Genomic DNA, 12,983 nt, shown 5'->3' on the forward strand with positions numbered 1-12,983 from the left:
GAGAGATTGGAGAGAGGTGTATATCACCTGACTACAGCGGGGGGGAGATTGGAGAGAGGTGTATATCACCTGACTACAGTGGGAGGGAGATTGGAGAGAGGTGTATATCACCTGACTACAGTGGGAGAGAGGTGTATATCACCTGGCTACAGTGGGAGGGAGATGGGAGAGAGGTGTATATCACCTGGCTACAGTGGGAGGGAGATGGGAGAGAGGTGTATATCACCTGGCTACAGTGGGAGAGAGATTGGAGAGAGGTGTATATCACCTGACTACAGTGGGAGAGAGGTGTAAATCACCTGACTACAGTGGGAGGGAGATTGGAGAGAGGTGTATATCACATGACTACAGTGGGAGAGAGATTGGAGAGAGGTGTGTATCACCTGACTACAGTGGGAGGGAGATTGGAGAGAGGTGTATATCACCTGACTACAGTGGGAGAGAGATTGGAGAGAGGTGTATATCACCTGACTACAGTGGGAGGGAGATTGGAGAGAGGTGTATATCACCTGACTACAGTGGGAGGGAGATTGTTGAGCAGTGGAAGGTGAAATAATAGTAATTTAGTTCCTGGTAGTTAGGGATAGGGTGGTTCCTGGTAGTTAGGGTTAGGTTAGTTCCTGGTAGATCCTGGTAGTTAGGTTTAGGGTAGTTCCTGGTAGATCCTGGTAGTTAGGGTTAGGGTAGTTCCTGGTAGATCCTGGTAGTTAGGGTTAGGGTAGTTCCTGGTAGATCCTGGTAGTTAGGGTTAGGGTAGTTCCTGGTAGATCCTGGTAGTTAGGGTTAGGGTAGTTCCTGGTAGATCCTGGTAGTTAGGGTTAGGGTAGTTCCTGGTAGTTAGGGTTAGGGTAGTTCCTGGTAGATCCTGGTAGTTAGGATTAGGGTAGTTCCTGGTAGATACTGGTAGTTAGGGTTAGGGTAGTTCCTGGTAGATCCTGGTAGTTTGGGTTAGGGTAGTTCCTGGTAGCTAGGTTAGTTCCTGGTAGATCCTGGTATTTATGGTTAGGGTGGTTCCTGGTTGTTAGGGTTAGAATAGTTCCTGGTAGATCCTGGTAGTTAGGGTTAGGGTAGTTCCTGGTAGATCCTGGTAGTTAGGGTTAGGGTAGTTCCTGGTAGATCCTGGTAGTTTGGGTTAGGGTAGTTCCTGGTAGTTAGGGTTAGGGTAGTTCCTGGTAGATCCTGGTAGTTAGGGTTAGGGTAGTTCCTGGTAGATCCTGGTAGTTAGGGTTAGGGTAGTTCCTGGTAGTTAGGGTGAGGGTAGTTCCTGGTAGATCCTGGTAGTTAGGGTTAGGGTAGTTCCTGGTAGTTAGGGTGAGGGTAGTTCCTGGTAGATCCTGGTAGTTAGAGTTAGGGTAGTTCCTGGTAGTTCTCATGAACAGAACATCAGCTGACCTTCACACAGACCCAGTCATAGTAGTTAACTTCCTGTTTTCACAGTTTGATCACTAGATTACCAGGCAGGATTTACGTTTCCTACATAGTGCACTACTTCTGACCAGAGTCCTATGGGTTAGTAGTGCACTACTTCTGACCAGAGTCCTATGGGTTAGTAGTGCACTACTTCTGACCAGAGTCCTATGGGTTAGTAGTGCACTATAAAGGGAATAGGGTGCCATTTGGGACTTCACCTCCCATTCTGATGGCTGAGGTCTCTGTTGATATGCTAACCATCTACTGTATGGTATGATAACATGCTTTATGTGGTCTGATCTCATTATCTTCTAGCTACCCGCTGAAACGTTAGGGTCCATACTTTATGTGGTCTGATCTCATTATCATCTAGCTACCCGCTGAAACGTTACGGGTCCATGCTTTATGTGGTCTGATCTCATTACCCTCTAGCTACCTGCTGAAACATTAGGGTCCATGCTTTATGTGGTCTGATCTCATTATCCTCTACCTACCCGCTGAAACGTTAGGGTCCATGCTTTATGTGGTCTGATCTCATAATCCTCTAGCTACCTGCTGAAACGTTAGGGTCCATGCTTTATGTCGTCTGATCTCATTACGCTCTAGCTACCCGCTGAAACGTTAGGGTCCATGCTTTATGTGGTCTGATCTCATTATCCTCTAGCTACCTGCTGAAACGTTAGGTTCCATGCTTTATGTGGTCTGATCTCATTACGCTCTAGCTACCCGCTGAAACGTTAGGGTCCATGCTTTATGTGGTCTGATCTCATTATCCTCTAGCTACCCGCTGAAACGTTAGGGTCCATGCTTTATGTGGTCTGATCTCATTAGCCTCTAGCTACCTGCTGAAACGTTAGGGTCCATGCTTTATGTGGTCTGATCTCGTTATCCTCTAGCTACCCGCTGAAACGTTAGGTTCCATGCTTTATGTGGTCTGATCTCATTATCCTCTAGCTACCTGCTGAAACGTTAGGGTCCATGCTTTATGTGGTCTGATCTCATTACGCTCTAGCTACCTGCTGAAACGTTAGGGTCCATGCTTTATGTGGTCTGATTTCATTATCCTCTAGCTACCCGCTGAAGAAACAACACAGAGAGCCCAACCCCTGTCATGATGCTGGACTATAACCAGGACAACACTGTCAGACCAGTTGTAAAGTCCCCTCAGAGAGCCCAACCCCTGTCATGATGCTGGACTTTAACCAGGACAACACTGTCAGACCAGCTGTAAAGTCCCCTCATTGAGCCCAACCCCTGTCATGATGCTGGACTATAACCAGGACAACACTGTGAGACCAGCTGTAAAGTCCCCTCAGAGAGCCCAACCCCTGTCATGATGCTGGACTATAACCAGGACGACACTGTCAGACCAGCTGTAAAGTCCCCTCAGAGAGCCCAACCCCTGTCATGATGCTGGACTATAACCAGGACAACACTGCCAGACCAGCTGTAAAGTCCCCTCAGAGAGCCCAACCCCTGTCATGATGCTGGACTATAACCAGGACAACACTGCCAGACCAGCTGTAAAGTCCCCTTAGAGAGCCCAACCCCTGTCATGATGCTGGACTATAACCAGGACGACACTGTCAGACCAGCTGTAAAGTCCCCTCAGAGAGCATGATGCTGGACTATAACCATGACGACACTGTCAGACCAGCTGTAAAGTCCCCTCAGAGAGCCTAACCCCTGTCATGATGCTGGACTATAACCAGGACAACACTGTCAGACCAGCTCTAAAGTCCCCTCAGAGAGCCTAACCCCTGTCATGATGCTGGACTATAACCAGGACAACACTGTCAGACCAGCTCTAAAGTCCCCTCAGAGAGCCTAACCCCTGTCATGATGCTGGACTATAACCAGGACAACACTGTCAGACCAGCTGTAAAGTCCCCTCAGAGAGCCTAACCCCTGTCATGATGCTGTACTATAACCAGGACGACACTGTCAGACCAGCTGCATGCTTGGCTCTCGGTATGTAATGCAGACTGTTGTCTAGGACGTCCAGAGGCCATTCTGACCAGAGGCATTGCAAACAGTCATAATAGATCACATCACTGAAATGGTCACAAGCGCCGAATACAACAGGTGTAGTAGACCTTACAGTGAAATGCTGAATACAACAGGTGTAGTAGACCTCACAGTGAAATGCTGAATACAACAGGTGTAGTAGACCTTACAGTGAAATGCTGAATACAACAGGTGTAGTAGACCTCACAGTGAAATGCTGAATACCACAGGTGTAGTAGACCTCACAGTGAAATGCTGAATACAACAGGTGTAGTAGACCTTACAGTGAATTGCTGAATACAACAGGTGTAGTAGACCTTACAGTGAAATGCTGAATACAACTGGTGTAGTAGACCTTACAGTGAAATGCTGAATACAACAGGTGTAGTAGACCTCACAGTGAAATGCTGAATACAACAGGTGTAGTAGACCTCATAGTGAAATGCTGAATACAACAGGTGTAGTAGACAGTGAAATGCTTGCTTACAATCCCGTTCCCTACTGTGAAGAGTTTAAAAGTAAGACACATATTTTCTAAATAAAAAAGGAAATGGTAACACAATAAAAACAATTACGAGGCTATATACAGGAAGTACCAGGTAATAACATGGCTATATACAGGGAGTACCAGGTAATAACATGGCTATATACAGGAAGTACCAGGTAATAACATGGCTATATACAGGGAGTACCAGGTAATAACATGGCTATATACAGGGAGTACCAGGTAATAACATGGCTATATACAGGGAGTACCAGGTAATAACATGTCTATATACAAGAAGTACCAGGTAATAACATGGCTATATACAGGGAGTACCAGGTAATAACGTGGCTATATACAGGAAGTACCAGGTAATAACATGGCTATATACAGGAAGTACCATGTAATAACATGGCTATATACAGGAAGTACCAGGTAATAACATGTCTATATACAGGAAGTACCAGGTAATAACATGGCTATATACAGGGAGTACCAGGTAATAACATGGCTATATACAGGAAGTACCAGGTAATAACATGGCTATATACAGGAAGTACCATGTAATAACATGGCTATATACAGGAAATACCAGGTAATAACATGACTATATACAGGGAGTACCAGATAATAACATGGCTATATACAGGGAGTACCAGATAATAACATGGCTATATACAGGGAGTACCAGGTAATAACATGGCTATATACAGGAAGTACCAGGTAATAACATGGCTATATACAGGGAGTACCAGGTAATAACATGGCTATATACAGGAAATACCAGGTAATAACATGGTTATTAACAGGGAGTACCAGGTAATAACATGGCTATATACAGGAAGTACCAGTACCTAGTCAATGTGCAGGGGTTCCAGGTAGTTGAGGTAATTGAGGTAATAGAGTATGTACATGTAGGTCGGGGTGAAAGGGACGAGGCAATCAGGATAGATAATAAACAGAGTAGCAGCAGATGAAGAGTGTGTGTGTGTGTGTGTGTGTGTGTGTGTGTGTGTGTGTGTGTGTGTGTGTGTGTGTGTGTGTGTGTGTGTGTGTGTGTGTGTGTGTGTGTGCTTATGCTAACGGCTTGGGGGTAGAAGCTGTTCAGCAGTATAATGGCTTGGGGGTAGAAGCTGTTCAGGAGCCTTTTGGTCCCAGACTTGGTGCTCCAGGTCCGCTCCACATGGCAGGACATGTTGAGCTTCATCAACTCTCTGTTTCCTGTTGAAGTTTTGCATGAAAGGAACATAGTCTGTGGTAGACTGTGAAATGAGGCATCTTTTCTCTTGAGAAGTCTTTGGCGAGGGAGACAGATGCTGTGGGATTATTTCTCCAGGGAGGCTCTACATATCTCCACATCACACTGTTTGTTCTAGAAAGAACAGGTGTTAAACAGATTGACCTCAGAGACAGCCCTGTGAGGGGGGGGGGGGGGGGACCCAAGGAGAATACCATTAGACAAAGAAGAGGGGGGGGTTACCCAAGGTGAATACTTACTACAGACAACCTCCTCTAGTTTAACATTCTACAGAGACAGTAACCTCCTCTGGTTTAACATTCTACAGAGACAGTAACCTCCTCTAGTTTAACATTCTACAGAGACAGTAACCTCCTCTATTTTAACATTCTACAGAGACAGTAACCTCTAGTTTAACATTCTACAGAGACAGTAACCTCTAGTTTAACATTCTACAGAGACAGTAACCTCTAGTTTAACATTCTACAGAGACAGTAACCTCTAGTTTAACATTCTACAGAGACAGTAACCTCTAGTTTAACATTCTACAGAGACAGTAACCTCCTCTAGTTTAACATTCTACAGGGACAGTAACCTCCTCTAGTTTAACATTCTTCAGAGACAGTAGCTCTAGTTTAACATTCTACAGAGACAGTAACCTCTAGTTTAACATTCTACAGAGACAGTAACCTCTAGTTTAACATTCTACAGAGACAGTATCCTCCTCTAGTTTAACATTCTACAGAGACAGTAACCTCCTCTAGTTTAACATTCTACACAGACAGTAACCTCTAGTTTAACATTCTACAGAGACAGTAACCTCCTCTAGTTTAACATTCTACAGAGACAGTAACCTCCTCTATTTTAACATTCTACAGAGACAGTAACCTCTAGTTTAACATTCTACAGAGACAGTAACCTCTAGTTTAACATTCTACAGAGACAGTAACCTCTAGTTTAACATTCTACAGAGACAGTAACCTCTAGTTTAACATTCTACAGAGACAGTAACCTCCTCTGGTTTAACATTCTACAGAGACAGTAACCTCCTCTAGTTTAACATTCTACAGAGACAGTATTCTCCTCTATTTTAACATTCTACAGAGACAGTAACCTCTAGTTTAACATTCTACAGAGACAGTAACCTCTAGTTTAACATTCTACAGAGACAGTAAACTCTAGTTTAACATTCTACAGAGACAGTAACCTCTAGTTTAACATTCTACAGAGACAGTAACCTCTAGTTTAACATTCTACAGAGACAGTAACCTCTAGTTTAACATTCTACAGAGACAGTAACCTCCTCTAGTTTAACATTCTACAGGGACAGTAACCTCCTCTAGTTTAACATTCTTCAGAGACAGTAGCTCTAGTTTAACATTCTACAGAGACAGTAACCTCTAGTTTAACATTCTACAGAGACAGTAACCTCCTCTAGTTTAACATTCTACAGAGACAGTAACCTCCTCTAGTTTAACATTCTACACAGACAGTAACCTCTAGTTTAACATTCTACAGAGACAGTAACCTCCTCTAGTTTAACATTCTACAGAGACAGTAACCTCCTCTATTTTAATATTCTACAGAGACAGTAACCTCTAGTTTAACATTCTACAGAGACAGTAACCTCTAGTTTAACATTCTACAGAGACAGTAACCTCTAGTTTAACATTCTACAGAGACAGTAACCTCTAGTTTAACATTCTACAGAGACAGTAACCTCTAGTTTAACATTCTACAGAGACAGTAACCTCTAGTTTAACATTCTACAGAGACAGTAACCTCCTCTAGTTTAACATTCTACAGGGACAGTAACCTCCTCTAGTTTAACATTCTACAGAGACAGTAACCTCCTCTATTTTAACATTCTACAGAGACAGTAACCTCTAGTTTAACATTCTACAGAGACAGTAACCTCTAGTTTAACATTCTACAGAGACAGTAACCTCTAGTTTAACATTCTACAGAGACAGTATCCTCCTCTAGTTTAACATTCTACAGAGACAGTAACCTCCTCTATTTTAACATTCTACAGAGACAGTAACCTCTAGTTTAACATTCTACAGAGACAGTAACCTCTAGTTTAACATTCTACAGAGACAGTAACCTCTAGTTTAACATTCTACAGAGACAGTAACCTCTAGTTTAACATTCTACAGAGACAGTAACCTCTAGTTTAACATTCTACAGAGACAGTAACCTCCTCTAGTTTAACATTCTACAGAGACAGTAACCTCCTCTGGTTTAACATTCTACAGAGACAGTAACCTCCTCTAGTTTAACATTCTAAAGAGACAGTAACCTCCTCTATTTTAACATTCTACAGAGACAGTAACCTCTAGTTTAACATTCTACAGAGACAGTAACCTCTAGTTTAACATTCTACAGAGACAGTAACCTCTAGTTTAACATTCTACAGAGACAGTAACCTCTAGTTTAACATTCTACAGAGACAGTAACCTCTAGTTTAACATTCTACAGAGACAGTAACCTCCTCTAGTTTAACATTCTACAGGGACAGTAACCTCCTCTAGTTTAACATTCTTCAGAGACAGTAGCTCTAGTTTAACATTCTACAGAGACAGTAACCTCCTCTAGTTTAACATTCTACAGAGACAGTAACCTCCTCTAGTTTAACATTCTACACAGACAGTAACCTCTAGTTTAACATTCTACAGAGACAGTAACCTCCTCTAGTTTAACATTCTACAGAGACAGTAACCTCCTCTATTTTAACATTCTACAGAGACAGTAACCTCTAGTTTAACATTCTACAGAGACAGTAACCTCTAGTTTAACATTCTACAGAGACAGTAACCTCTAGTTTAACATTCTACAGAGACAGTAACCTCTAGTTTAACATTCTACAGAGACAGTAACCTCTAGTTTAACATTCTACAGAGACAGTAACCTCCTCTAGTTTAACATTCTACAGGGACAGTAACCTCCTCTAGTTTAACATTCTTCAGAGACAGTAGCTCTAGTTTAACATTCTACAGAGACAGTAACCTCCTCTAGTTTAACATTCTACAGGGACAGTAACCTCCTCTAGTTTAACATTCTTCAGAGACAGTAGCTCTAGTTTAACATTCTACAGAGACAGTAACCTCTAGTTTAACATTCTACAGAGACAGTAACCTCTAGTTTAACATTCTACAGAGACAGTAACCTCTAGTTTAACATTCTACAGAGACAGTAACCTCCTCTAGTTTAACATTCTACACAGACAGTAACCTCTAGTTTAACATTCTACACAGACAGTAACCTCCTCTAGTTTAACATTCTACAGAGACAGTAACCTCTAGTTTAACATTCTACAGAGACAGTAACCTCTAGTTTAACATTCTACAGAGACAGTAACCTCCTCTAGTTTAACATTCTACAGAGACAGTAACCTCTAGTTTAACATTCTACAGAGACAGTAACCTCCTCTAGTTTAACATTCTACAGAGACAGTAACCTCTAGTTTAACATTCTACAGAGACAGTAACCTCTAGTTTAACATTCTACAGAGACAGTAATCTCCTCTAGTTTAACATTCTACAGAGACAGTAACTCCTCTAGTTTAACATTCTACAGAGACAGTAACCTCTAGTTTAACATTCTACAGAGACAGTAACCTCTAGTTTAACATTCTACAGAGACAGTAACCTCCTCTAGTTTAACATTCTACAGAGACAGTAACCTCCTCTAGTTTAACATTCTACAGAGACAGTAACCTCTAGTTTAACAGAGACAGTAACCTCCTCTAGTTTGTGCTGTGTAATCTCATGAAGCATTCTGCAGACTCAGCTGTAATTATCAGCCATCAGCCTCAGACTGCAGACGCTCAGGCAGTAGGGGGTATATATGTGTTCAGACTGCCTGCTGCCTGTGTGTGTGTGTGTGTGTGTGTGTGTGTGTGTGTGTGTGTGTGTGTGTGTGTGTGTGTGTGTGTGTGTGTGTGTGTGTGTGTGTGTGTGTGTGTGTGTGTGTGTGTGTGTGACTAGGGTGTGTCAGGATCAGAAATCTTTACTACATTACGGCACTGCACCAAGATCAGATCAGAGAGACACACCTTACAGCCCAGATATTACTATCCGTTTACAGCCCAGATATTACTTCCTGTTTACAGCCCAGATATTACTACCTGGTTACAGCCTAGAATTTACTCATATTCTCCATAACACCAGTCAGTAATCTGCTCTATCTGCACAATGCTAATCATATAGCCTATCTATCAGACAAACAGTGCACAGGGCCAGCTATAATGTTGGCATGGCATCTGTCTCTCTGTCTGTCTCCCTGGCAGGTAGCCAGCAGGGACTACTGTCTGTTAATCAGAGACTACTGTCTGTTAATCAGGGACTACTGTCTGTTAATCAGCAGGGACTACTGTCTGTTAATCAGAGACTACTGTCTGTTAATCAGCAGGGACTACTGTCTGTTAATCAGAGACTACTGTCTGTTAATCAGAGACTACTGTCTGTTAATCAGGGACTACTGTCTGTTAATCAGCAGGGACTACTGTCTGTTAATCAGAGACTACTGTCTGTTAATCAGGGACTACTGTCTGTTAATCAGGGACTACTGTCTGTTAATCAGGGACTACTGTCTGTTAATCAGAGACTACTGTCTGTTAATCAGGGACTACTGTCAGTTAATCAGCAGGGACTACTGTCTGTTAATCAGAGACTACTGTCTGTTAATCAGCAGGGACTACTGTCTGTTAATCAGAGACTACTGTCTGTTAATCAGGGACTACTGTCTGTTAATCAGCAGGGACTACTGTCTGTTAATCAGAGACTACTGTCTGTTAATCAGCAGGGACTACTGTCTGTTAATCAGAGACTACTGTCTGTTAATCAGCAGGGACTACTGTCTGTTAATCAGGGACTACTGTCTGTTAATCAGCAGGAACTACTGTCTGTTAATCAGGGACTACTGTCTGTTAATCAGGGACTACTGTCTGTTAATCAGCAGGGACTACTGTCTGTTAATCAGCAGGGACTACTGTCTGTTAATCAGCAGGGACTACTGTCTGTTAATCAGAGACTACTGTCTGTTAATCAGCAGGGACTACTGTCTGTTAATCAGGGACTACTGTCTGTTAATCAGGGACTACTGTCTGTTAATCAGGGACTACTGTCTGTTAATCAGCAGGGACTACTGTCTGTTAATCAGGGACTACTGTCTGTTAATCAGAGACTACTGTCTGTTAATCAGCAGGGACTACTGTCTGTTAATCAGAGACTACTGTCTGTTAATCAGAGACTACTGTCTGTTAATCAGAGACTACTGGTTGTTAATCAGGGACTATTGTCTGTTAAACATGGTGTACTAACTGTCGTGTGTGTGTGTGTGTGTGTGTGTGTGTGTGTGTGTGTGTGTGTGTGTGTGTGTGTGTGTGTGTGTGTGTGTGTGTGTGTGTGTGATCTCTCTGTGTTTGACTGGAGTATACATGGGGTACTCAAGTCTGTCACGCCCTGGCCTTAGAGAGCCTTTTTATTTCTCTCTTTGGTTAGGTCAGGGTGTGATTTGGGTGAGCATTCTAGTTTTTCTATTTATTTGTTTGCCGGGTATGGTTCCCAATCAGAGGCAGCTGTCTATCGTTGTCTCTGATTGGGGATCATACTTAGGCAGCCTTTTTCCCACCTTAGTTTGTGGGATCTTGTTTTTGCATAGTTGATGTGTAGCCTGCAAAACTTGACATTTGTTTTGTATTTTGTTGTTTTGTCGGTGTTCATTTTTAATAAAAGTAAAATGTTAGCCTACCACGCTGCACCTTGGTCCGACCATCCTTACAACGACGCGTGTCACATGTCCAGTCGGTGTAGATCGTAACCTAGGTGATCTCTGTGTGTTCCAGATTGACAGTAATGCCAGCTACTTGAGAGCAGCCCGGGCAGGGAACCTAGAGAAGGCTTTGGATTACCTGAAGACTGGGGTCGAAATCAACATCTGTAACCAGGTCAGTCCCTAACAATGACTCCGAAGCTCTGACCCCTTTAAAAAAAGTTTTTAAATGTAACCTTTATTTAACTAGGGACATTTTTATGTACAATGACGGCCTACCGGGGAACAGTGGGTTAACTGCCTTGTTCAGGGGCAGAATTACAGATTTATACCTTGTCAGCGCGAGGATTTGATCCAGCAACCTTTTGGTTACTGGCCCAAAGCTCTGACCCCTAGGCTACCTGACACCCCTAAACTCTGACCCCTAAGCTCTGACCCCTAAACTCTGACCCCTAACCCCTAAACTCTGACCCCTAACCCCTAAGCTCTAACCCCTAAACTCTGACCCCTAAACCCTAAACTCTGAACCCTAACCCCTAAACTCTGAACCCTAACCCAACCAGGTCAGATAGACAACTCCCTCAGCTTTCTTTGGAAATCACCTCAGTGAAACCCAGCCCCTAAACTACATGAGTTATTCCCGGCCCCTAAACTACATGAGTTATTCCCGGCCCCTAAACTATATTAGTTATTTGTAAATGTTATGATATTGATAATCCATAGCTCCTGATGTGTCTGTGTTGACCTGTATCTTTCTGTATTCTCTGTCCTGCTGTAGAATGGCCTCAACGCCCTCCACCTGGCCTCTAAAGAGGGCCATGCCGAGGTGGTCACACAGCTCATCAAGCTGGGAGCCAATGTGGACGCTGCAACTAAGGTTAGCCCCGCCCCTCTCCTCCTCTGAGAGATACATAACAAGATAGGAGGAGCTCTGACTGGTAGCCTATAGGGAGGATGGAGGGAGGAGTCTGTCCCTGACTGGTAGCCTATAGGGAGGATGGAGGGAGGAGCCCTGACTGGTAGCCTATAGGGAGGATGGAGAGAGGAGTCTGTCTCTGACTGGTAGCCTATAGGGAGGATGGAGGGAGGAGTCTGACTGGTAGCCTATTGGGAGGATGGAGGGAGGAGTCTGTCTCTGACTGGTGGCCTATAGGGAGGATGGAGGGAGGAGTCTGTCTGGTAGCCTATAGGGAGGATGGAGGGAGGAGTCTGTCCCTGACTGGTAGCCTATAGGGAGGATGGAGGGAGGAGTCTGTCTCTGACCTGCTGTTTTCATCTCTCTAGAGACAGCAGGAGCGGTAGAGATACTCTCAAAGATCGGCTATGAAAAAGCCAACTGACACTTACTCTTGTGTTACTGACTTGTTGCACCCTCGACAACTACTATGATTATTATTATTTGACAATGCTGGTCATTTATGAACATTTGAACATCTAGGCCATGTGCTGTTATAATCTCCACCCGGCACAGCCAGAAGAGGACTGGCCACCCCTCATAGCCTGGTTCCTCTCTAGGTTTCTTCCTAGGTTTTGGCCTTTCTAGGGAGTTTTACCTAGCCACCGTGCTTCTACACCTGCATTGCTTGCTGTTTGGGGTTTTAGGCTGGGTTTCTGTACAGCACTTTGATATATCAGCTGATGTAAGAAGGGCTATATAAATAAATTTGATTTGAAATTTGATTTGGTAGCCTATAGGGAGAATGGAGGGAGGAGTCTGTCCCTGACTGGTAGCCTATAGGAAGGATGGAGGGAGGAGTCTGACTGGTACCCTATAGGGAGGATGGAGGGAGGAGTCTGACCCTGACTGGTAGCCTATAGGGAGGATGGAGGGAGGAGTCTGTCTCTGACTGGTAGCCTATAGGGAGGAGTCTGTCCCTGTCTGATAGCCTATAGGGAGGAGTCTGTCTCTGACTGGTAGCCTATAGGGAGGATGGAGGGAGGAGTCTGTCCCTGGCTGGTAGCCTATAGGGAGGATGGAGGGAGGAGTCTGTCTGGTAACCTATAGGGAGGAGGTATAGGTATTGCACTACATAGGGAATAGGATGCCATTTGGGATGCAGAATGTGTCTA

At 43.7% G+C, this 12,983-nt stretch overlaps 1 protein-coding gene across 30 annotated transcripts in view; it reads left to right on the forward strand.

Moving 5' to 3' along the window:
• Nucleotides 1-12,983, forward strand: part of LOC106577222 (ankyrin-3) — a 587,325-nt gene that overhangs the window by 276,082 nt on the left and 298,260 nt on the right. For all 30 annotated transcript variants that reach the window (XM_045701215.1, XM_045701221.1, XM_045701212.1 and 27 more), the window contains exons 2-3: nt 10,987-11,088; nt 11,692-11,790. In XM_045701215.1, coding sequence (XP_045557171.1) covers nt 10,987-11,088; nt 11,692-11,790 — 201 coding nt within the window. The remainder of the gene's footprint in view (nt 1-10,986; nt 11,089-11,691; nt 11,791-12,983) is intronic.

This window comes from Salmo salar, chromosome ssa18 (genome assembly GCF_905237065.1).
Source record: "Salmo salar chromosome ssa18, Ssal_v3.1, whole genome shotgun sequence".
NCBI classification, from domain to species: domain Eukaryota; kingdom Metazoa; phylum Chordata; class Actinopteri; order Salmoniformes; family Salmonidae; genus Salmo; species Salmo salar.